Source organism: Furipterus horrens, unplaced genomic scaffold (assembly GCF_987537825.1).
Source record: "Furipterus horrens unplaced genomic scaffold, mFurHor1.1.pri manual_scaffold_3, whole genome shotgun sequence".
In the NCBI taxonomy this organism is placed as follows: Eukaryota; Metazoa; Chordata; class Mammalia; order Chiroptera; family Furipteridae; genus Furipterus; species Furipterus horrens.
The window spans coordinates 107,981,902-108,008,623 of NW_028327173.1; the positions used below are offsets into that span (position 1 = coordinate 107,981,902).

Consider the following 26,722-nt stretch of genomic DNA (forward strand, 5'->3'; position numbering starts at 1 on the left):
AGGCTCTGGGGTTTGACAGCCTACAGTAGTACCTTGTAGTTGGTTGGGTCATAAGTCAGTGCATTTCCAAGGTGTTCAAATGCCTTCTGGTAAATGCCAAGCTTGGAGAAAAAGCAAAGCAGAGAATTATATCAGCAGGGAGATGGCAGTTTAAGGAGTCTGGTCAAACACAACCTGAAGTACCTGACTTTTCTGAGTTCTCTTGACAAAAAGAAAGCTACACATACCAAATAGAAAAAGAAAACTAAAAATCCCCACATTTGTCCCCTGATAAAATCAAAGTATCTATTTGCCAGGGGCCCTCTCTGCCACACTGGTGCTGCTCCACACTAATGTCTCTTGGCAGGAAATGGGCTAGTTAGCCTCATCTCTCCTGGGGCCAACCTCCGAAGCCAAAGCCAGGAAGGCCTGGGGTTAAACTCCTAATTCCTTTTAAAGAAAAATGAAAGAGGCAGAGCTGGAGGCAGGATCAGCAAAGCAGGGAACTAGGGAAGTAGATGGGGAATGGGATGGGTAGAGAGGTCCCAGAGGAATGCTGGGCTCCAGTTCTCAGGCTGATAAGGAGAACTGATTGAGCTAAAAGAACTTCGTTCACACTCAGGAATGTGGAGGGGAGAGGAGACAGACTTCTTATTCTAGATAAATGCTTTGCCTTCTCTTTCCCGTAGGACCTGGCTGGGAAGAAGGAACAACAGAAATGGCCTTAGCCCCAAAGCCCTGACAGTGCTAACTTGTGTCACAGTTTCTCTCCCCACAATAAAATAACAATTCCCATGACCACAGTTATTTCACATGTGCTCTTTCCTTTAAAAATTATAATTGCAGTTTTAATTTGAATGCAGAAAATTAAGTCAATTCCTTTAACATACAAAGAATATAATAACGCAGGCAGTAAGGTTCATGTGCTTCTTATGAGCTTTAGTGAAATGTGTTAAAGTAAATCAAAATGCAAGGAAACCACAATACACAAATCCAAAAGCATTTCTAGCATCAGTGCATGAAGGAGTAAAGAGTTCTCCTTACCTGTAAGTAGAGTAATCCTAAAGTTGTAAGAAGTTCTGTATTTTCTGGTGAGAACCTGTAACACAAAGATCAACACAGAGACACTCAGAGGGGAAACAAGATGTGAATGAGACTCAGGCACATGGACAGTAACATGCCCTGTGGCACACCTGAGAAACACTACTGCCTGTCCCACTCCCCATGGAAATTCCCCAGGGTGACTGGGAATTGCCTTCAATAGTAGGCCATCTCAACCCTGGCTACAGGGAGGATGGCTCAGCAAGAAAGAAATGAGACTTAGAATCCAGACTCCTTTACAGGACCTTCTCTTAGGGTCAAAGTCCTAAGAAAGAACCCATGGAATATTTTGTGTGACTGTCAACTGTCTTCATTACACCGACAGAATGAAAGAACAATGCTTTATAAACCAAGTCAGTCTGTAACGTATCTAGTCTTAGCCAGTTCCCTTCTGGTTGGATTTCTTTTTCTTTCTGTTCTCACTCTACTCACAATGGTAGCCTGCATAATTTTTTTTTTGTAATTTAGGATCCCAAGGCCCTAATGCTCTGCCCTCTATGTAAACAAAAGGCCACATTAAATAACCAAATTAAACAGAAGAAGAAAGACATACCAGCTCTAGGAAAGAATTAGGCATTAGAATTTGGGGAGTAAACATTGATATTTATCCTTCACTGATATTTCTCTTTGTTACAGAACCAAAGCAGCACTTAGCTGAGCTGACCTGACTATAGGATCATCAGAAAGTTTCAACAGTAAAAATGCCAAAAGCAAGGAACAATGTCTCACGCTTCTAAGGCATGAGTTAGGCCTCTGGTTACCTATGAGGAGACCAGATCAGAAGGGCCAGAGCCCCACCCAGGGAGGCCTGAGCTGGCCAAACAGAGCTTACTTAGTTCAACTGAGTATTTTCCCTTCACTCTTTGCCATAATAAATATCAATTTTGCTCACCTCCCTCCCCCAAACTAAGTAACTTCCACGATGCTGGTGGCGTCCACCCCCCCACCAAAACATAACTGCTGTCTCCAAGCTGTGGGTCTCCACATTCTCATTGAGACTCCGAATGCTTGGCTGTCCCCTTTTCTGCCTTTGAAATTTTTGTGACTTAAGTCACCCTTCAGATTTATGTGAGCTAATCTTCCAGAAGGCAGGGATCACAGATCAGGGCTGCCACCAGCCCCACAGAAGCTTAACATATGCTATGTGGGCGCCTTCCTGCTTGTCCACATACACTTAGCCTCTTAATGACAGAAGTTCTTTCCCATAAGTTAACAAACCAAGGGATTTTTATATCTTTTTAGACACAAAATATGACTGAAGAAAATTCAGAAAGCTGTGCTGTGACTGATATAACCAGAAAAGTGACTACAATGCAACTATGGTAGAAGACAAAGGTAATTAACAAATTAACAAGTTAAGTTTAGTTCAAGGTCTAATTACAAGAAATACTAGACTCTGTGACCAGGCAGTCTATTAAGTGACCAAACAAATGAGACACTAAAGCATTTTGCTACAGCTATCCCACTTAAAACAAGACAAGGTCCTATAAAGAAAAAGCAAGACAGCATGAGTTTCTAGAGGAAACTTGGAACACCATCCTGGCAGAGCCTGTCAGTTCCATCATCAGCAGGGGTTTGGCCTCCTCTAAAAAAACAAGATATTGGTCTCATGCTAATAACATCCTCCCCCAGAGCATGTGTGCCCATTTCCCTTGGTTATGGCCACCTCACTAATTTTGAACCATGGAATGAGAACCGGAACGCTGTGTGCAACTTCTGGGCCATTTGAAACACTACGAGCTCTTTATTCAGTACTTAGTTTCCTGCACCACCTCCCCCAACCGCAACCTGACATGGATGCTATAGCAAGTAAGCCTCAACCATGCAGTTAAAGACAACAACCTAAGGAATGGTGGGTCAATAAGGAGGGAACCTGGATCCCAGACTGGCCATGTCAAGCAGAGCTGCCCAGCTAGGTTAAACCAGCCATATTAATAAGTGAGAAAGAAACATAAATCTTCCTTATTTAAGCCATTGGGAGCTCTTAACCTTAGCTTAACATTTACTCTTATTCATACAACTAGTTATCAGTTACACATATTCTGTATTAGGCTTGGGAGTTCATACATCTGCTCTCATTTTTGAAAAAGTTTTTCCTTGCTCTGAAGGAACCAGACACACTTACTCCACTGCTTTCTTATAGATTTCGACGGCTTTGTCCAAGTTCCCCTCCAGCAAGTGAATCTTCCCCAGCATTATGTAAGTCAGATCATGCCTGTTAAGATGTAGAGCCTGGTGCAACTGGTCTTGTGCCTAACAAGATTGATGAGATAAAGAAAACCAAATCACTACCACGAAAGGACAGTGGGTTTGTGTGGCTAAGGTAAAAACAGAGCTCTGCTGTACCAGTGTAGGAACACCACATTTAAGCACAAAGCCCTCACTACTCCAAAACAACACATGCCCAAACTGGACTTGCTCACAGGACAGCTGGAAGCATGGAGTATCGGCTCTGGAACCACTTGGAAGAGTTTATACAAGATGATTAACCTTTTAGAGTGTTTTCTGCCTCTTGCTAATCATACCCATGACTAATACTTCACAAGTCAGAAGGGACATCATAGTATAGTGCACAGCACTGCCCAGCTGCACCGGTGACCGACTGCACAACCTTTCCCAGAGCGGACCTCATTTTCCTTACCGATATTTTGATAAATGGATCGTTCTCATTTATTCACTCAATATGTATTCACTGAGTGCCTTTTGTCCTAGGTGCTAGGAATACTAGAGCTAACAAGACAAACTCCTTGCTCTGAAAGAGCTTATATCCTTCTAGTAGATGGCCAAAGGGGCTTTTTTTAGTCATTCACTGATTCAACAAGTATTTACATAAATGTCAGATGTTGTGTTTGCTCTGTTAGCTTTACAGTAAGATCTAAATATAATCTCTCCTTTACAGGTCTGACCAAAGACCAATCCTGCCTCTCCCTTAATAATCCTACTAACGGAAATGTACTTGCTTGGAATGTCCTCTAAAGAGAAAAATCTCCTAACCAAGTATATAACACTGTAAGATCTGACCAGAAAACCTAAGAGATACACTAAATATATATATTTTAATTTATATATATTATTATATATTTCACAGGAGTAAAAGTTACTCTCACACCTCAATTGCTGATGTACAGATTTTGTTTTCACACCCCTGAGGGACAGATTAAACACTGTCAAATGGATATTAACCAACTCGGATTCTCAGTCCTGTTGGCACTGGAGAAAAGAAAGTAAGACTTCACAATCACTAAGTGGAAGTTTTATGAAGGAAACTCTATGCAACCCCACTGTCATTAACTTCCAGAGCTCTCAATAATTTAGTCTGTCCTTCAGTTAAGATACATTTTTTTTCATATCTGAGTACCAAGGTAAGCTAAAATGTTTTATCTGATATAGAACCTTAGAGCCTACAGCTTAATCACAATGAAATATAAATTCTCATGTGGAAAATAACCTTAAAAACTGAAACTCTTAGAAACCAGGTCTACTTATAACTTAAAAATTCATCTCTAATGACCTTAAAAACTAAAACCAGTTGCTGTCAGTGCATAAAAGAGCTCATATGGTCATGATTACACTTTCTGTTATCTAAGTTTTATTGAACTCTTGTTTCTATACTAGAAAATTAAACTGGGGGTAGAGAAAAAGAAGAGAGGAAAAAGCAATTAGAGTACCATTCCCTCATATTTCTAGAATGTTTCATTTTCTTGTTAAAAGCAGGGCGGAAAAGGTGGATAATGACAAATAGAAAAATGGGGATAAATGTAGGTGGCACTTTCAATTTTTACTTCCAAAAGTCTCTGCAAGCAGTAGGAATAATAAATACACAATGAGCACCTTTGTAACACGTGTACCCTCAGTGAAATCACCAGCTAACTGCTCAACTGCCCCCACCATTTCTATAAATTACCTTGTTGAACTGTTTCAGATAAATGTAGCAAACTCCTAGATTATGACAGATCTCCTATACACAAAAGAAAAGAAAACAGCTTAGGTGTAAATTCCATAGTATGCATTAGAGTGAAACAACAAACGCCTAGAGATTGTTATTGTTCAGCAAAGTTTGAACTAAAATATGCATTACAGTAGTTTTTTTACTGTATTTCATACTTAAAATAAATTTAATTCTAAAAAAATGGGTTCCTTAATATTAAGAATCCCCACAGATTATAAGAGATAAAAGCAGAACAAACAGGTGATATCTTGGGGTACATACCCAGCCCATCCCCATACTTTTTTTCTCTAAGAGATGCCCCTGCCCCACCATAAGGAGACAGGTATACGTATATGTGTCTGTCAGTCCTCTTCCTAGGGACCTAAGAATGCACTAGGCGATGTGGGCTTGGGGACTGACAGCACCATCTGGAGGGCACTATGATGGAGTATCCAAATCTGTCTCTGCCTTTTCTTTTGTAAATAAAGTTTTATTGGTATTGTCTATGGCTTTCACACTAGAACCTCAGAGAGTTGAGTAGTTGCAACAGAGACTATATGAAGCCACAAAGCTTAAACTATTGACTAGCTGGCCCATTACAAAAAATTTTTACCAACTGTTGATCTACAAAAAGAAAAAATGAAAAAATGCAGAGTAGCTAGCCTCGTTGCTGGCAGCTTTCCATTCTAGTTCATTCCAAGACCAACCTGTATTCCTTGACCTTGAATTCTATAGAATTTCTTGAATTCTCTTCATTAAATCTCTCTAAATTTAGCCCTGACCAGCATGGCTCAATTGGTTGGGCATTCTTTGGTACACTGAAAGATTGCCAGTTCGATCCCTGGTCAGGGCACATGCCTGGATTGCAGGTTTGTCCTCAGCTGGGGCAAGTAGGAGAGGTAATCAATCAATGTTTCTTTCCCTTTCTTTCTCTTTCCCTTCCCCTCTCTCTACAAATTAAAACTAAAAATCTTTAACAACAACAAAAAACCTCCCTTAATTTAAGACAGCTTTAGAGAAAGAATGCTTCTAGAAGAAAAGTGAGGTTATCAAGAGGAATCAGACTAATAACAAACTGCTCAGTAGTAACACACTCACTACTAGAAAACCATGCAGCAACGTTGCTAAGTAAAATGGAAACATGATTTTTGATCTTATACCTAGCCAAATCACCAATCTAGTGTGAGGATAAAGGCATACTTGGGCATGTAAGAATTCAGTAATAACAACAAAGACAGCAATATGATAAATGGAACCATTAACATGTTACTAATAACAAAGAACTTAAAGTTCCCTACTTACCCAATCTTCCTGGTTAAGTTTAGCTGCTTCATTATACACTTCAGTGGCAGCTTTATGTTTTCCCAGAAGAAATCTGTAGAAGAAATACATTTTCCATAATAATTGCTTTTGTTTTAAATCCACACCCAACGATATGTTTTTATTGATTTTAGAAAGAGAGGAGGGGGAGAGGGAGAGAGAGAGACATCAATCGGCTCCCTCCTGTATGCACCCCGACCGGGAATCAAACCCACAACCTAGGTATGTGCACTGACTGGGAATAGAACCCTCAGAGACAGGTCACTGGCGTATAAGATGATGTTCCAACCAACTGAACCACTTGGCCAGGGCTACATTTTTCCATAATTATTAACTCAAAGCTTTTCTAACTCTAACCCCACTAGTCCTACATTTGACTCATAGTCCATCTGGCAGAGAATTCTGGAAGCCTCATCCCTATGAGTTAGTTGTGCTGGTTTAGCCAGTGAGGCTTCTATATGGCAAGAGCAACTTTCCAGGTAGGGACTACACTGGTAGCTGTTCCAGGGCCTTGGTCCCAGTCTACACCAATGTAGTGAGTCTTCCGTAGTTTACTTTCCACAGTGTACTACAAATGGAGACCAAAAAAGAAGCAAGGTAAATAATGTAGCATGTTAAGCAAGAGCTGCCATCATTTATCACTATCACCTATGAGGAACATGACCTGCCCTCCCAAGCCTAAGTCTCTATCCCTGATATTGGATAATGGTTCTGGAGAAACAGGGGAAGAACAGGCTTTATGCAAAGATAGTGCATGTATAAATCACAATGTAGGTAAGAAAATAGGGACAGGAACCCACAAAACACTTTCCTGCACTAGTAAAGCTATTAGCTATATAGCTTAGAAAGACTCTGGAAGTTGCTTGCATTCAGGAACCTTCAGGGCATCCACTCAATGAACACGTATTAAAAACCTACTGGTGTCAACAGAATATTATGCTAAGGGTTGGATGAGAAAGTTTCCATGGGTTGGCAATAAAATTAGAGGACTAGGGGCACAAAATGTCACTATTTATATGATAACCAGTATCAGTGTTCCCCTGTCAAAGTAGAATAATACAGTGTTTGAAATATTCAGTTTCTTTAAACAAGTTATTTTGTCAAATTTTAAAGTTAATCTATACTCTTCAAAGTGAATCCCACTATACCTATTAAAGAGCTCTCTCTTATGTATGAGCCTGAAGCGGCCTGAAGCGGCCGCTGCCTGAGAATGCTCATTACACAGTTTTCTGTGAGCACCCCAGGGTCTACAGGTTGCCAATACTCACAACGATCTGGCCACCTGCTTGAGGTTATCAGCACACTGAGGGCTGAGAACAGCACAGGTCTGAAAGAGTTCTAGGGAGTCTTGGATATTTCCTTCCAGGCGAAATATCAATGCTGCCAAGAAACAAAACAAAGAAAATAAAATCATGTTCTGGGAAGAATGGAACCTGGTATCAGAAAAATTAAAGAAGTGGAAGTAGGGAATCATAACAAAGAAATTCTTTAGAAAATTGTATCTTTAATACAGTTGGATATGACTTCAGATGGGTTGAAACAAATAGCAAAGTTGTTGACATGCTAAAACCTTTCTCCCTTTTATTTTTTTGAGACCTAAATGTTTTCATTTTTGTTTTTAATTTTATCTATTTATTGTTAGAGAGAGGGTTAGGGAGTGAGAAAGAGAGGGAGAGAAGCATCATGTGTGCTTGCTTCTCATGCATCCACACCTGGGGATGTTCACCCACAACCCAGGCATGTGCCCTGACTCGGAATCAGACCAGCAACCCTTTTGTTCGCAGGCTGGCGCTCTGTTCACTAAACCACACCAGCCAGGGCTGAATGCTTTATTGTAAGAAATACCTTTACTTTGACTCAGTTAACAAGGGAACTTTCAGTATGATGAGTTCTTCACTTTCCCTTTCATTAAGGGAATAAATATGGTCATTCTTAAAAGAGGGCTGAGAAGACATTTAAATAGATTATTTTTCAGAGACCGAAGGGGGAGGAGGAATATATCCTTTTCAAGTTTGTTACTCAATAAAATTGGCAAATCTTTCAGTTCAGTGATGGCTAAAAGGTATGCATTGGCTTACCTTTCCTAGTATTGATAGGATTTACAAGCTGACCAGCTTCACAGGCACCATTAGGCTTAACAGACAACAGTTTTTCATAGTCCTCTAGTGGTCCATTGCTTGTGTCCCTCTTCTCAGAAGCAAGAGAGCCAGTAGGGACCTCCTTAGAGGTCTTACCAGGCTCTTTCTTCATGGCCTTCATTCATGTCTTGAATCTCAATTTTCCTTCTCTCGTTTTCTTTGTTGAATGATGCCCTATTGTCTTTAATATTAAGGAATCTGGTCACCATTTCCACCTTCGCCTCAATAATGCTTGAGTCTAGCAGGAGAACTTGATTCAGATCGTTTAAACTTTTCTGATTATTCTTGAGTCCTTTATGAGCAAGAGCTTGTCTACAGCATCACATTCCCGTTATCTGAAGCACCTGCTCACAATCCTGCTTTGCCTCTTCAAACTGCCACAGCTTCAAGTAACAGAGAGCTCTGTTTGTATAAATGGCACATTCCTTGTTAATCTGTATTTACATTATTTACCAAGGGCATCTCTATAGTTTTTGCCCTTTACACATTGATTTCCCTCCTTAAGTATACATTTTAAACACTTTTTCATCTGTGCTGTGCAGTTGACGATGGCTCTAGGAATCTCCCACTTGGCCACAGGTCACCACGCTCACAGTTGCATGGAAGTGGGCGCAGAAGGAATGGGAGACAGCTTCTCCTGCCGGCTCAGTCCATCCAGACCCATTAAAGTTCTTGTTCTTCTGTTAACACTGTTATTTGCTATGTGGATTCCGTAGTCTGTTTGCGAGACACGGTTCTATAACCCACGCAAGCCTTTGGACGTGGCTCCCAAGGCCACAGACCACCGCGCCCTGAAGGAGCGGGTTGGTTCGGAGCGCTGTCCCAGACCCGTTACAACCTTTTTTTTTTTTTTCCTTTTTTAAAAATTATTGACTATGCTGTTACAGTTGTCCCAATTACATTTCCCCTGCTCCCCTCCACCCTGTGACCGCCCTCCCCCCAATTGTACCCCCTTTTAGTCCATGCCCATTGGTTGTGCATATGGTTGTTCTCAACATCTTTCTGGCTATTCCACTCCCTCCTACTGTGCTTCTTAATTCCTGTACCACCTCCCTCCCTTTCCCTCCTTCGCCCTCCCTCTGACCTCCCCCTAATATGTTCCCCCTACCTATGGTTCTTTTTCCACTCCCGTTGCCTACTTAGTTTGACTTTGTTTCGATTCCCTAGCTTCTGTTCTTGCTTGTTGTGATACAGTTTTCTTTTCTTTTTCTTTTTTTTTTTTTTAAGACAGGGAATACTTTATTCAAACCCTTCAGAGACGCGGACTAGCTGGGTCTGTAACAAAGCTTCATGTTTTAAAGCATAGGCCAGTAATTGTATACACTGCTACATACAAGTTAACTGATCAGACCACAACTTTTCATGTTTGAAACAGAATAAGCTTCCCTGTAAAAGCAGCACCGTTGATGTTTTAACTTTAGTATTCCTCTCCTTCTTCCTCACCCTCTCCTTCAACAGAATCCACACCAACCTCTTCATAATCCTTCTCTAGGGCAGCCATGTCCTCACGGGCCTCAGAAAACTCTCCTTCCTCCATGCCCTCACCCATGTACCAGTGGACAAAGGCACGCTTGGCATACATCAGGTCAAACTTGTGATCCAGGCGAGCCCAGGCCTCAGCAATAGCTGTGGTGTTGCTCAGCATGCACACAGCTCACTGTACTTTAGCCAGGTCTCCACCAGGCACCACAGTGGGAGGCTGGTAATTAATGCCAACTTTGAAGCCAGTGGGGCACCAGTCCACAAACTGGATGGTACGCTTGGTCTTGATAGTGGCAATGGCAGCATTGACATCTCTGGGAACCACATCACCACGGTACAACAGGCAGCAAGCCATGTATTTACCGTGGCGAGGGTCACATTTCACCATCTGGTTTGCTGGCTCAAAGCACACTCTGGTGATCTCTGCTACAGAAAGCTGTTCATGGTAGGCTTTCTCAGCAGAGATGACAGGAGCATACGTGGCAAGAGGGAAGTGGATGCGGGGGATAGGGCACCAGGTTGGTCTGGAATTCGGTCAGATCGACATTCAGGGCTCCATCAAACCTGAGGGAAGCAGTGATGGAGGACACAATTTGACCTATCAACCTATTCAGGTTAGTGTAGGTTGGGCGCTCAATATTGAGGTTTCTACGACAGATGTCATAGATGGCCTCATTGTCAACCATGAAGGCACAATCAGAGTGCTCCAGGGTGGTGTGGGTGGTAAGGATGGAGTTGTAGGGTTCAACTACAGCTGTGGAAACCTGGGTGGCTGGGTAAATGGAGAACTCCAGCTTGGACTTCTTGCCATAATCAACAGAGACTCTCCATCAGCAGGGAGGTGAACCCAGAACCAGTTCCCCCACCAAAGTTGTGGAAAACCAAGAAGCCCTGAAGACCTGTGCACTGGTCAGTCATTTTCTGAATTTGGTCCAGGACGAGGTCAATGATCTCCTTGCCAATGGTGTAGTGTCCACGGGCATAGTTATTGGCAGCATCTTCCTTGCCTGTGATCAGCTGCTCAGGGTGAAAGAGCTGGCGGTAGGTACCAGTGCGAATTTCATCATTGACTGTGGGTTCCCGGTCTACAAACTCTGCCCTGGGCACGTGCTTGCCAGCACCTGTCTCACTGAAGAAGGTGTGAAGGAGTCATCTCCTCCCCCAATGGTCTTGTCACTTGGCATCTGGCCATCGGGCTGGATGTCATGTTCTAGGCAGTAGAGCTCCCAGCAGGCATTGCCAATCTGGACACCAGCTTGGCCAACGTGGATGGAGATACATTCATGCATGGTTGCTGCTTTGCGGCTGCCGAATGGATGATGGAGAGGAAGAAGAGAGATTGTTGCTTCTTACAGCGCGACTCTTAAGCGGTCGATGTAAGAGAACATTACAGTTTTCATTTTAATGTTCATAGTTTTAATCCTCCATCTTCTAAACAAGTCCCTTTAACATATCATATAACAGTGGTTTGGATCTAACAAACTCCTTCAGTTTTACGTTGTCCTAAAAACACTTCCTCTGCCCTTCTATCCTGAATGACAGCTTCGCTGGATAGAGTAATCGTGGTTGTAGGTTTTTGCTTTTCATTACTTTGAATATTTCTTGCCAGTCCTTTCTTGCCTGTAAAGTATCCTTTGAGAAATCCGCTAATAGTCTAATTGGGACCCCTTTGTACATAATTCTTCTCTTCTCTCTTGCTGCTTTTAAGATTCTTTAGCTTTAATTTTTGACATTTTGATGATAATGTGTCTTGGTGTGGTCCTCCCTGGGTCCAGCCTATCCAGAACTCTCTGTGCTCCTTGGACCTGTAAGTTCATTTCCTTCCCCAAGTTAGGGAAGTTCTGCTTCATTATTTTTTCACATAATTTTTCAATTTCTAGTTCTTCTTCTTCACCCTCTGGCAATCCTATCATTCGAATGTTCGTTCACTTATAGCTGTCCCAGAGGTTTCTGAGCCTCTCCTCATGTTTCTTACTTTTTGTTTCCTCTTTCTGCACTGGTTGACTGTTTGTTCCCTCCCTATGTTCCGATTTGTTGATTTGATCCCTGGCTTTCCCTTCCTCACCACTTGTCTTGTATGCATTTTTGTTCATTTCAGCAGGACTAGCCTTCATTCCTTCCCTGTCTTGATTCAGCCCCGCTGTTAGGTCTGTAAGCTGCCTTATGACTATATCTCTGAACTGAGCCTCAGAAAGATTTGTTATTTGTTCATCGGTCAAGGCTTTTATTTGGTTTTCGTTAGCTGTGTGACTGGTATTTCAATCATTAATTCTGCCATTGTGACCATTTTGTTTATCTTTCCTTCTTGGGCAGGGCACTGTCACACCTGCTACCCTATATTGGGTGGAGCCCCTTGTGCTTCTCACAACCTGACAACCTTTCTCATCACACTGTGGGGCTTTGCGTGGGGGCGGGGGTCCAAGATGGATTCCTGCTGTTACTTTCCACTGAGGAACAGGGCCGCCTCCCAGTGGGGTCTGCCTTCCCGGGCGTTGGAATCGCGAGCCGACGGATCTAGTCTGCAGCTGGGGCCGGCTCCTGGGCACTTCTCTCCTCCCCCCAAATACAGGTGTCTGCTTACCGGGTCCTGCTGTTCGCTGCTGCGGCTGCTGCCTCCAGCACAGTTCAATTTTTCTTAGCTGCGGGTTCGCACTTCCTGCCCGTCTGGACAAGCACCACTTGTTTATGACTTCATACGTTGGACTTCCATGTAGCTTTATTTTCAGGAACTTCTTATTATTTTTGGTTTTACAGTAGTTGTAATCCTTGTTAGTTGTAGAGGGAGACAGAGCGTGTCGGTCTATGCCTCCATCTTGGCCGGGACCCTGTTACAATCTTAAATGCAGTCACTGCAGTTTCCTTCCTTTGGGTGACCTGCAGTTCCATTTGAATATAAGATACTTAGATCTCCACTTGCACTTCCTGCAGGCTCCAGCTACACCTTTGCGACCTGCCTGGTTTTGAACAGTTCAGAGGCAGCAGGCATGGGAGGAAGGCAGGGAGTAGTGGCAAAAGGACTAGATGTGGCTTTCTCCAGCTGCCTGCCACCCTCACTTTTGCCCATCAGCTTCCAGCTGTTGCTCCTATCAGCTGGGAGACCTCAGTGGGAAGTGGATGCGGGAAGTGGGAATCACGTTTGCATCAATCACCAGGAGCCCTGGCTGGTGTGGATCAGTGGATTGAGCACCAGCCTGCAAACCACAGGGTCACTGGATCAATTCCCAGTCGGCACATGCCTGGGTTGTGGGCCAGGTCCCCGGTTGGTGGTGTGCAAGAGGCAACTGGTTGATGTATCTCTCACACATCAATGTTTCTCTCCCTCTCTTTCTCCCTCCCTTCCCATCTCTTTAAAAATAAATAAATAAAATCTTTTTTTTTTTTTAAGTGAGTTTGCATCATAAGGAGACATGATCTTGGTGGCTGAGGGGTGTCCAGTGTGGAGGTGCAGCCAGGCTAAAACCTTTTTAAATAAGGTGTCTGTGCTTTATCCTGTATATCTCTAGGGTTCTTCTCTTCATCCTGTCTGACCTTATTAAAAATCCTCAAGTCTTTCCTCATCTCTTTTAGCTTGACTACAAGGAACCCTTTCAAAAGCCTCTTCTGGGCCTAAAACTGCTGCATGAGGCAGGAACCCTAACATCCATTCTGAAAAACACCAACCAGAAACTAGAAAAGGGGTGAAGGATGGTAGTAAAAATTTTTAAACAAACCAGTCATTTCTGAGGTCAAATCTAGCAGAGGAATTATGTTCTGATTTCAAAAACAATACTTAAAAAGATCTTTGTGGCACACTTACTTGAATTTAAGCATTTCATAAGTTTTTTGCTTTTTCCAGAACCTAGGCAAAGTGTGCATTTCTCTAGCAAGAAGAGAAGAAATATATACAATATGTCTTACCTTTGACATAGATAGCATATTCACATAACCCCTGGGTCTCTTGAAGCTGTTCTTTGATAACAGCCTGAAAACGGATAAAAAAAATACATCTGAGAAATGGTTAACTGTCTTTAAGTGTTTTTAAGAAAAGGCAGACATGGGCAAAGAAAAGGTGTAAGAATCCAGGATACTAATAATTACTAATTTAGTAGTTCATTCCTATTTTCTTAAAAGTCTCAGTTCTTTTGTTATGATCACTTACTCTAGAACGGGTTGGCAAACGACAACCCACAGGAGAACACTAACCCGCAGAACTACTTTTGTATAGCTCGTAAGCTAAAAGGGGTTTTCATTGTTTTAAAGGGTTATAAAAAAGTAAGCCCTGGCTTGGTGGCTCAGTTGGTTGGAGCATTGTCCCGTGCACCAAAAGGTTGAGGGTTCGACGATCTCCTGTCAGAACACAAACCTAGGCTGTGTGTTTGATCTACAGTCGAGGCATGTGCGGGAGTTAACTGATCAATGTTTCTTTCTCACATCGATGTTTCTCCCTCTCTCTCCTACCATCTCTCTTTAAAATCAATAAAGCATATCCTCTGGTGAGGACTTAAAAATAGATAAGCTTATTAGACAGAGATTGTATGTGGCCTACAAACCCTAAAATATTTACCATCTGTCCCCTTGCAGAAAATGTTGGCTAACCCCTATCTAGAATCTATCTAGTCAAGCTAAGAAAAAGAAGAAAAGATCTCCAAGCACCACTGTAGATGCTAGGGGCTCTCTGATGAGCAAAACATAGGCTCTACCTTTCTACTTATGATGGGATAAGCTGCAGGTGCTATGGCAGCTCAGAGGGCAAGCACCTGATTCTAACTTGGAGAATCAGGTAAAGCTTTCCAGAGTAAACAGTTTCAAATCCTGTGCTGGCAGGGGGTGGAGAAGCTGAGGTAGCCAGGAGACTCAGAGACAGAAAGGCTTCAAATGCCTTGCTAAAAGACTGATGGCAATGGGAAAATATTGATAAATTTTAAGCAGTAAGTAACCTGATTCTATTTTCTTTATTAAATAAAAAACATTTTTTGGAGACTTCCAACCAAGATGGAGGTGTAGACAGACACGCTGCATCTCCCTCCACGACTAAGAAGGAATACAACTACCTCAAAACTAGAAACAACCAGAAGTTCCAGAAAATCAAACTGCATGGAAGTCCAACAAACAAAGATATAAAGAAGAAATACTCATCCAGACAGGTAGGAGGGACAGGGCCTGGGCAGAGAGGATGCAGTGTGATGACAGCAGTGGCAGCAGCAAGCCGGCAGAAAGCACAGTCACAGGTTTTAAAAAGTCAGGAGGGACACCTGGGAGCGTTCCCAGCTCCTCACTGGACGTCGCAGCTCCCAGTCCCAGCACCAGGAAAATCAAGCCTCATTGCTTCTGACTGTGCAAACCAGTGGGGGTTGGGGTGGAGGCAGAAACTTCAGGTCTTAGCAAAGTCCTCTTGTTTAAAGGGCTCCCACGGTACTAGAATGTCCGCAGACCCACCCACTCTGGGAACAACAGCAGGGAAACAGCTAGAGGGGTGCCAGTCCAGTGCGGAAGTGGGAGAGGTGCCTGGAAAAGGGGTAAGTGCTGGGAAGGCGGCATTATTCCCTCTCAGACCCCTCCCCCACATACAGCGCCACAACGTGATGAAACAGGTCTCCTTGTACTGACGAATCCCTAAGGCTCCATCCCTTACAGCGTAACAGGAGCAACAGATGACTCTACCTGGGACTCGGAGGCAAACAAACACAGGAGCCTGTCGGAATGAGGAGACCTAGAAGTATGGCCCAAAAGGGGAAACTAAGCGACGAGGAGATAACCAACCTCACAGATGAGGAGATAGACAACCTAACAGACGCAGAATTCAAAATACTGGTGATAAAGATGCTCACAGGCTTGACAGATATGCTTGAGTACAGCAAACGCATAAGAAGAGGTGAAGGCTATGCTAAGTGAAACAAAGGAAAGTCCACACAAAACCAGTGATGAAGGGAAGGAAACCAAGGTTCAAATCAATGATTTGGAACATAAGGAAGAAAAAAACAGTCAACAAGTGCAGAAAACTTCCCAAATTTTGCGAAGGAGATGGACATACAGGTCCAGGAAGCACGGAGGGTCCCTGGCGAGCTGGACCCAGAGGGGACCACACCAGGACACATCATGATTGAGATGCCAAAGGTGAAAGATAAAGACAGAGTCCTGGGGGCAGCAAGAGAGAGGCAAAGAGTTGCCTACAGGGGGGTGCCTATAGGACTATCAGCTGATTTCTCAGAGGATACTTTTCAGGCAGGAAGGTACTGACAAGCAGTATTCAATGTGATGAAAAGCAACCTACAACCAAGATTACTCTATCCAGCAAAGCTATCATTTAGACTGGAAGGGCAGTTGAAGTACTTCCCAGACAAGGTGAAGCTAAAGGAGTTCATCATCACCAAACCATTATTATATGAAATGTCAAAGGGACTTAAGAAAAAGAAGATCAAAACTATGAACATTAAAATGACAACAAACTCACAACTATCAACAACTGAATCTAAAAAATAAGAACAAAATCCAACTAAGCAAACCAGAATAGGAACAGAATCCTAGGTATGGAGATCATTTGGAGGGTTATCAGCTGGGAGGGGGAAGGGGAAGAAATGGGGAAATGGTGCAGGTATTAGGAAGCATAATTGGTTTGTATAAAATAGACAGGGAGATGTTAAGAATAATATAGGAAAGGGTGAAGCCAAAGAACTTATATGCATGACCCATGGACATAAACTAAGGGGGGGTGGGATTACTGGAGGGAAGGGGTGTGATGGGCAAAGGAGAGCAAAGGGGGAAAAAAATTGGAACTACAGTAATAACATAATCAATAAAATATACTTAAAAACAAACAAACAAAAAAAAACTTTTTTGTCCCTGGCTGGTGTGGCTCAGTGGATGGAGCACCAGCCTGTGACCCAAAGGGTCACTGGTTCAATTCCCAGTCAGGGCACATGCCTGGATTGTGGGCCAGGTCTCCAGTTGGGGGCACACGAGCAGCAACCACACATTGATGTTTCTCTCTTTCTCTTCTCCCTCCCTCCCCTTCTCTCTAAAAATAAAATTAATAAAACCTTTAAAAAACCATTTTGAAAAATAGAAGAATAGGGGGCAAGATTAGAGGAAAGGTTGGTATAAGAACTCATGGTAATTTAAATTAAAATAAAGGGTATTAACTAAGGTATTGAGAGTGAGGGAAAGCTGACAATTTCAAGAGACGGTAAGAGAAGTATCTCCAGAATTTGATGATTATCTATATTAGGGAAAGTGTGTCAGGGGATTCTGACACAGACAGCTGGGTACCTATCCTTGAGACAGGGCACAGGAGAAGAAATAGGTTTGGAGGGAAGCAAATAAATTCAGCTACAGAAAAGATGAATTTGAAATGCCTGTGAAATATTCACTAGGTATCAGATTGGTCTGGAGATGAGGACGAAGTGTGGGGAATAAGCAGAAAAAGGAGTCAAGGAAAGGACCTAGGAATAGCCCCAATTCTTAAGAAATAAGCACAGAATGGCCTTTATTAACAAATCAACAAACAAGTGCTAGTGAGGATGTGGAAGAAAGGGAACCCTAGTACACTGTTGGTGGGAATGCAGACTGGTGTAGCCACTGTGGAAAACAGTATGGGATTTCCTCTGAAAACTAAAAATAGAACTGCCTTTTGATCCAGTGATTCCACTGCTGGGATTATATCCCAAGAATCCTGAAACACCAATTCAGAAGAACATATGCACCCCTATGTTCATAGCAGCACTATTTACAATAGCCAAGAGCTGGAAACAGCCTAAGTGCCCATCAGTGGATGAGTGGATCAAAAACCTGTGATACATTTACACAATGGAATATGTACTATGAAACAGAAAGAAAGAAGGAACTCCTACCTTTCACAACAGCATGGATAGAACTGGATAATATTATTCTAAGTGAAATAAGCCAGGCAGTAAAAGACAAATACCATATGACCTCACCTATAAGAGGAACATCATAAACAAAACAAACAAATGAGCAAAATAGAACCAGAGGCATGGAAACAAGAAACAGACTGACAGCTACTAGAGGGGAAGGGGGAGGCAGATAAGGGGGAAAAGAAGGGGAAGGGTCTAGTCAAGGACATGTATAAATGACCCATGGACATGGACAACAGGGTGGGACTGACTGTGGGAGCAGGGGGTTGGGCAGGGCAAGGGATAGCAACAGGGGAAAATTGTGACAACTGTAATAGAACAACAATAAATTTTTAAAAAGAAAAAGAAATAAGCAGAGTAAGAGAAGCCAAAAAAAGGAAACAGAGAGAGTGGTCAAATAAGAAAACAGGAAACAGAGGATAATACTATAAAAAGAAAGAAATCTTTCAAGATTCAGACTGGTACTAAACATTGCTAGTTCTGTGCATTGCTATAGGTATAAATGCCACAGGTATTAATTAAAAACCACGACCTCAGAAATATTACAAATCTCTGAATACCAAGAATGTATTTTGCTTGTTAATATTACTGTCTGCCAGCAAATGTGTAACACATAGTATGTTATATAAAGATACAAACAGTTTAGAGAAAAGGAAAAACAGTTGGTTTTTAAGGATACAAATAATGATCAAGCTTACCAGAATAAGACAACTGTAAAATAAAGCTAAATAAAATAGCATTTTTCACCTATCCAGAAATCAAAAAGTGAACTCTGTTGAACATCTGCCCTCCACCGTGAGATTAACAAATCCCAGAGAGTGACTGCCCTTCAGCCTGGTCTTTAAATGAGAAGACATATGGAACATACTTGATCCTGACCCACAACTTGTACTCAAACCCCAGCCAGTTCACAGCCAATATGAAGACCCATGAACAATAAATAAATGCCTATTATTGGAGGCAACTGACATTTTGAGGTTGTTAAGCAGCAGCAACATAGCAAAAGCTAACAAGTACACCAAATGTGGAGAAACAGAAATTCATACATTATTAGTGGAATAGACACTGTAACAAACTATGTGACAGACACTACCTCTACTTTTCTGTCATTGCAATCTCTCACCTTGCACGCTTCATAATCCTTCCGGATATAGTGGAGATGTATCAACCAGTTCTGCTTCTCCAAAATAGGAAACTCCAGAGCTAGGCAGCATATTTTGACAAAACAAAGAACACGGTCATTATTAGGTTTTCTCCTTTATCACTGTTCCTCACATCTAAACTAACCACATTCATTTTGCAATATCAAATTAAACTCTTCATGCTGCTGACCATAAGAATACAATGCATCAAAAATGTATGGACAATTTAAAGATACATGTCCTACTATTACACATTAAATATATGTTTCTGCCTTGACCAGTATGGCTCAGAGGGTTGGGTGTCGCTCTGCAGACCGGAAGATCACTAGTTTGATTCCCAGTCAGGGCACAAGCCTGGGTTGCAGGCCAGGTCCCCAGGTGGGGGCACACAAGAGGCAACCTATAGATGTTTCTCTCCCTTTTTTTCCCTTCCTTTTTTTTGCCCTTTGAATTCAAAGGTTTAAAATATAGATAAAATTCATTAAAAAATATTTTCTATGCTACCAACTAGAAGAATTAATACCAACCTTAGGACAGTGGTGAACTCAAGGAAGGGAGAGAAAGGAATGGTATTAGAAAAAGATAAAAAGGAGACATCAACTCCTTAATACTTTATTTCTCAAAAAAGTAAAGAGCTCAAAAGTATACATGGCTAAATGTTTTCATTTGTCAAATCTGACCAGTGAGTAGTACATGAGTGCTTGTATTTTTTAATGTACTTTAATACATGTTTGAGATTTTCCTTGATTTTTAAAAAAGTTCAAGAAAAAATAAGCAGGGGAAGAGAAGGCAATTGTTTGTAATCATCTGTAATCATTCTCTTCCAGAACCTTAGAAGATACATCAACAGAAAACCTAAGACTGATATGTCCAAAATATGACAGGAAGGGAAAAAAGCTTATTGTGACCCAGAGTTAATGCTTCTGGAACACAAAAATTAAGAAATGAAGTTGCTTACTCCTTCCCAAGAATAGAGACTATCAATGGACTTTGTAAGATGAAATCATGGATATGATTTTACATGCCAAAAGAAAAAGATAAAAATTTTAAGCCACTGCCTTTCCCCCTTTCAATTACCCACCTTCTCCGAGTGGGACCACTCTTCCTGTTGTCAACAAGGGTCTATTGCTATTGTTTGATGACTTCTGCGTCCTCCTTTCTCTTCCTCCTACCCCATCAGTCATCAGATCTTAGCCATGCATGTTCTGCCTAACCATTTCCAGAATTAAAATTTCCTAATAAAAATGTAAAAATTACCAAGTTTAAAGTCCAGCGTCTACGTGTGTGTGTGCATATGAAGTGGGTAAAGAAATATACTGTAATAAATAGTTCTTGGAACAGTGGCTTACTGAGAAATCTTGGATCAAGTCTCAATTTTATGTATGACCAATGACTCTGTCACAAATCCTCTAAAGGAAAGAAGTAAAAGAGGAGACAACGAACCTTTTAATTTACAATTTCACTAAGTATCATTATTTCTACAGCTTAAAGAACAAAATTTATAAAATGCAAAGTGGGGTCTTGCCTATTACTAGAATCTTAAAATAAAAGATGAGCAATTTTAACCCCAGGGCCAGTGCACCCAGTAGAAAGCTACAGACCATGTTGGAGCACCACCACCCTGCCCCTGCATAGCTAATCCTCCACAGAGGATGGAGGTTGGTTGTCAGTGATCACAGCCAATCCTTGCAGCTGACTGGCCTGGGCAATTCCTCCCATTGACCTGCCTACAGTATCCAAGGCTCAACTACAGGAGGAGGGTATACTCAGCCCACACAAAGGGCACACCTCGAGTACCCAGCTTGAGTGATAGGGGAGGCTGTGCCACTGGATCCTACAGGACACCTAATACATTAGGCCATACTACAAAGGCACGGAATCATAGCAGCTCTAATACATAGAAACACACACAAGGAGTCCTCCAAAATGAGGAGACAAAGGAACACAACGCAAATGAAAGAAGAGATCAAAACTCCAGAAAAAGAACTAAATGAAATGAAGATTAAGCAATCTATCAAATGCAGACTTCAAAACACTGGCTATAAGGATGCTCAAGGAACTTAGTGAAGACCTCAACAGCATAAAAAAGATCCAGTCAAATTCCCTCCACACCCAACCAGTACCACTTCACCCATGCAGAGCCTTCCTTCCACACAGCCAAATATTAATCTGTTTTAGCCTGATGGACTCTACTGGCCTTACCCTGATGACTCCCCAAGACTCGAAGATTATGCCCCACTACAAAGGTCCACAGGTCCCAGGAGGGTGGTGGCTGGCTTTGGTGAACTCTAAACTTTTGCTGAGTGGCTGCAGACCCAGCAATGAGTTTGAATTTCTGTCGTCCTGATAAACATAACTTGCCCTTACCTGGTTACTCACTGAGAACCTATTTCATGTAACTCGTGTACTGCCAAAAGCTCTTTCAGTGACTGAGCCTAAGAGGCAGCCAGCAGGTAGAGGCAGATCTCGGGGTGCCTTGGTCCTTTTGTTGACCTGCCCTAGGCTCAAAGGGGTGGAAACCAGCCTCAGTACACAGCTTGGCTCCTATCACGTGCACTCAGGCCCAGCAGAAGCAGCCACCTACCATGGATCACTTTGTAGCTCTTAACAGGTAGCCCAGGGCTGGTCACAGGCAGCATCGGACATTGACCTGAACCAGAGGCCCTCCCAGGAGGACCCCAAACCAACACACCCAGTGACAGGCTTCAGAACACATCAGAACATGACTGTATTAGTTCCATGAGTGGCCTACCAAAAATGAGATCTTGGCAGGCACCAGAATACATTGAGGCAAATTCTACTTTGTGAAAGGGTCTTAATATCTGAGAGGGGGGGATAGTTATTTTTTACGAACCAGGGGTATGGACTTGGGGGGGCGATTGCTGGGGGAGGGAGATGCTGGGTGGAGGGGCATAAAGGGGAGAAAACTGGAACTGTTGTAACAATATAATCAATAAAATACATTTAAAAAAATATTTTAGTAAAAAAAAATTCTACTTTGTAAGGTCAGCCCTGACATAGGAGCTCATACACTGTGCTGTGGGTCAGTCCTCACAGTCAGCCAGCCTGAGTCAATCCCACTCATGGACAGGCCAACAAATCAAAACTCAACTATAATAGGAGTACTTACATAACTCACACAAGGGACATTCCTGGAGCAGCCAGCTTAGGTAATTTGGTAGATTGTGCCACTATGTCCCAGAGGACACCTACCATATAAGGCCACCCTACCAAGACTGGAAGACATAGCTTATCTATCACAGAAACAAACACAGAGAAGCAGCCAAAATGGGGAGACAAAGAAACATGCCCTAAATGAAAGAACAAGAGAAATCTTTGGAAAAGGGACTAAATTAAATGAAGGCAAGCAATCTACCAGATATAGAGTTCAAAACAATGGTTATAAATGTAACAGAGGGTTCAGGCCAAACCGCCAAGAGAAGGCAAGGGTTGGAGAGAAAACGCCAAGAGACTTGCCCTCCCTGTGAAGGGAGGGGGCCCCAGTGGACAGAGGTTGCCCGAGGCAGCTCAGCAACTCGTGACTCAGCAGAAGGGAGCTTGTACAGAGCTTGCATGACTGGAGACCTTTGCCCCCTTGCTAAACATGGTGGCCAGAAGAGGGGCAAAAGCAAATATGGCCAAGAGTGGCCCTCATTGTTTGGAAAGCTGGACATACTCACTGGCTCTGGCACACATGGAATTCTTGGAGAGAGAACATTAAAAACAGAGTGTGCCAAGAAGCACGAAGTTGGTTGGCTCTTTCCCCTCCTCCAGCTAGCCTGGTTGGCTGCAGGGAGCCTGAGTTATGGTACTTTTACGAGTGGGAGAAGGAATTTCAGGTGCATTCTCGAATGGACAGAGGGTGGCAGGGCTGTTTGTCTTTGGGTATTTTAAATGGAGCAGGGCTGTGAGGCAGAAACCTGCCACTGTTGCAAAACTATATAACCTTTAAATAACCTCATTCCTTTTCACCAAACTCCTGTCTCCAGAGTTATTCTTCTAGATGGTGAGCAACAGAATCACACTGACTGCTCTGGAACAGCACAAGGCTGTCCAATAACAAAAATGGCAACACATCAGCAGAGTGTGGGCCTGTAAGCAGAGCTTAGATCTGTCAGACTAAAATATTCATTTTAGGGGTTTAATAGAGGGTGAAAAACAAAACTGAACCAAAGTTTAAGTGCCTTCTTCTGCTTATGGCAAGTTTAATTCAACAACCTGAGTCATGTTTCAGAGAACTGAGATATTTGTCTGGTCCAATGATCTTGGTGATAAAACTAAATGAGACCAAAGTTTATGTGCTGCCTTCTGCTTACAGCAAGCTTAATTCAACAACCTGAGGCATGTGTTTCAGAGAACAGTGATATCTGTCTGGTCCAATGGCCTTGATGATAATATTACGATAAACAGATTTCTGTTACAGATTTTTGTTCTTGTGTTATTTTCAGTTCTTGAATTTATGTAGTGGATGTAATACAAATATCTAAATAGCTACTTTTTATGTCATACTCTGGCCTTACCCCCCTTACCATTGCTACTCAGATGTTTTAAAAATTAAATAAATGATTCCTTTTATCAAACTCTGCCTCCAGACTTTTTTGTCTGTTGGCAGGAGTGGTAGGACCCTACTGGTTGAGTTTGGTAATAAAAATAGAAAAAACAATGGTTATAAGGATGCTCAACAAACTCAGTGAGAACTTCAAAAGCATAAAAAAAGACATAGAAACCATAAAAAAAAAACCAATCAGAAATAAAGAATACAGTATCTTAAATGAAGAATACACTATAAGAAATCAGCAGCAGACAAGCTAAAGTAGAGGGCTGAATCAGTGATTTAGAAAACATGGTAGCAGAAAACACCCAATCAGAGCCGCAAAAATAAAGAAATTTTAGGGTTTACACCTGAAACTAATAAAATATTGTATGTCAACTATAATTAAAAATAAAAAAATTATTTTATCCCTGACCAGTGTGGCTCATTTGGTTGGGCATCATCCCACAAACTGAAAGGGCATGTGCCTGGGTTGCAGGTTGAGCTCCCAGTCGGGGCATGTTCAAGAGGCAACTGATCAATGTTACTCTCTCACATTGATGTTTCTCTCCCTCTCTTTCTAACTCCCTTCCCCTCTCTCTAGAAATAAATAAAATATTATTTAAAATAAATAAATAAAAATAAAAATGACTTTTAAAAAAATGGAGAATTCACACTACCCAATTTCAAAACTTACAAAACTTTAGCATTCAATACAATGTGGTACTGGCATAAAGACAGACATACAGACCAATGGACTAGGATTAGAAACCCTGGAAATAAATTCTCACATGACTTTTGACAAGGGTGCTGCGGAACAGAGACCGTTCTACGACATGACCGCTGTTTGTTCTGCAAGCTGAACTCAGGCCTGAATGGTGGTTGCTTACTGCAAACATCTGAGGCTGTCTGAAGGTAACTGATGTTCATTCTAACATAAACCAGCACTCCTCCCTTGCTTCCTGCTACACGCTGGTTTCTGGAACACAATGTTGTCCCGACCTGGTCAACCATGTCAAGTATTTTCCCACACTTGGTAGCATTCACATACTGGTACTTGTGACTCTTCCTTCTGTCTACCTTTATCCTTTATAATCCTTGGGTGCCTGCTAAGTGCTCAGAGAAATATCCACTTCATCTTTCAGCCACTCAAGGCACACCTCATATGTATGTTTCCCTTAATAAACTATTATTTGTCAGGAAAAAAAAAGTATTTTACAAACAAGTATATATTAAGGGACCTCTGAGACAATGTAAAGCATAACTATATCCCCATCACTGGGGTACCAGAAGAAGAAGAGAGAGAGTAAGGGATTGAGAACCTCTTTGAAGAAATAATGACTGAAAACTTCCCTCACTTGGTGAGAAAAAAAAAAAAAAGACACACAAGTCCAGGAAGCACAGACAGACCTAAACAAGATGAATACAAAGAGGCCCACACCAAGAGACATCATAATTATAATGGCAAAGGTTAAAGACAAAGGAAGAATCTTAAAAGCAGCAAAAGAAAGATAGTAGCCTCCAAGGAAGCTCCTATAAAACTGTCAGCTGATTTCTTAACAGAAAGATTTCAACCAGAAGAAAATGGCACAAAATATTCAAAGTGATAAAAGGCAAGGACCTATAACCAAGACTACTCTTCCCAGCAAGACTATCATTTAAAAATTAATAACTTCCAGTCAAGATAGCAGCAAAGGTAAACACAGCTCGCCTCCTCACACAACCACATGAAAATTACAACAAAAATATAGAACCACCATCAACCAGAACCATTAGAAATCGAGTTGAATGGAAGTCTGACAACTATGGAATTAAAGAAACTACATCTATCCAGACTGGAGGGATGGAGATGTTAAACCGCTGGTCCCACATCCATGTGTGGTGGATAAAAATTCAGGAGAGATATCTTAGGAGCAAAGAGTCCCAGCCCCACACCAGTCCCCCCAGCCCAAGTTTCCAATGCCAGAAAGATAGGTCCTCATAAATTCTGGCTGCAAAAACCAGTGAAGATTGAGTCAATGGAAGAAATTTCTGGAGTCTCAAGCAGTTCCCTCTAAAGAACCCACACATGGACTTACTCAAACTCACTCCCTCTGAGCTCCAGCAGCAGGGCAGCAGCTTGAAAGGCACCAGTGGCATACAGGGAGGAAATGAAGTGTCTGGCATCAAGGCAAGAGCTGGGGGACAGCTTTCTCCCAGACAGAAAGGTGGACGCTCCCCCTGTTGCCCCCACCACCGAAGAGCCATAGATCCACAGAGCCACAGAGCTGGCAGGAAGGTGCGATACATGAGACACCATTAATCGGGCTAACACTGTTTGTCCTGCCCTAGAGATCTCCTGACACTTCGTCCCACCCAATCTATAGGCCCACTAAAATTGTTAACTGATATTTCAGTATGAATGGCTAGTCTTGGCTCATGCTTCACAACTTCCTAAATCATATCAACAAGCAACAACTGGACTCAGTAAGCCCCCAATCCCTATACCTCTTGCTAAGTGGCCTCAGGCCTGGCACTAGCAGCAGCCAGCAAGATTCACAGCTTGGCTTTGCCTGAGAATCCCAAGCCCAGCAGAAATAGCAGCCACCTCAGATTGCTTTATAGCTCAGGCAGGGTGGTCCCGGGCAAAACATAGGTAGGGACTGACCTTGCCCTGCACCACCTCGTAAACCGCAGAACCTGTGCACCCAGTGGACAGCTACAGATCATGTCAGAGCACCACCACCCTGCCCCTGGACAGCTCATCTTCCATGGATGGTGGAAGCTGATGGTCAGCAGTCACAGCCAGTCCCTGTAGCTGACTGGCCTGGGTAAATCCCTCTCATTGATATGCCAACAGCAATCAAGGCCTAACTACAAGAGGAGGGTGTACTCAGCCCACACAAACAGCGCACCTCAAGTACTCAGCTTGGGTGATAGGGGAAGCTGTGCCACAAGACTCTACAGGACACGTACTAAATTAGGCCACACTACCAAGACAAGGAGTCATGGCAGCTCTACCCAATACATAGAAACAAACACAGGGAGGCTGGAAAAATGAGGAGACAAAGGAACATGGCCCAAATGAAAGATCAAAACTTCAGAAAAACAACTGAACAAAATGAAGATAAGCAATCTATCAGATGAGGAGTTCAAAACATTGGTTATAAGGATGCTCAAGGAACTTAGTGAGGACCTCAACAGCATAAAGAAGATCCAGTCAGAAATAAAGGATAAACTAATTGAAATAAAGAACAATTTACAGGGAAACA

At 42.4% G+C, this 26,722-nt stretch overlaps 1 protein-coding gene and 1 pseudogene across 1 annotated transcript in view; both read right to left on the reverse strand.

Moving 5' to 3' along the window:
• BBS4 (Bardet-Biedl syndrome 4) overlaps positions 1 to 26,722 on the reverse strand; it is a 66,293-nt gene that overhangs the window by 7,019 nt on the left and 32,552 nt on the right. The window contains exons 3-10 of the mRNA XM_090270054.1: positions 18,922 to 19,001; positions 13,846 to 13,909; positions 7,597 to 7,708; positions 6,311 to 6,383; positions 4,985 to 5,038; positions 3,206 to 3,333; positions 1,024 to 1,078; positions 33 to 101 (exon numbers count right to left, since the gene is read on the reverse strand). Coding sequence (XP_090126180.1) covers positions 33 to 101; positions 1,024 to 1,078; positions 3,206 to 3,333; positions 4,985 to 5,038; positions 6,311 to 6,383; positions 7,597 to 7,708; positions 13,846 to 13,909; positions 18,922 to 19,001 — 635 coding nt within the window. The remainder of the gene's footprint in view (positions 1 to 32; positions 102 to 1,023; positions 1,079 to 3,205; positions 3,334 to 4,984; positions 5,039 to 6,310; positions 6,384 to 7,596; positions 7,709 to 13,845; positions 13,910 to 18,921; positions 19,002 to 26,722) is intronic.
• LOC150015706 (tubulin alpha-1A chain-like) lies at positions 9,754 to 11,237 on the reverse strand (annotated as a pseudogene).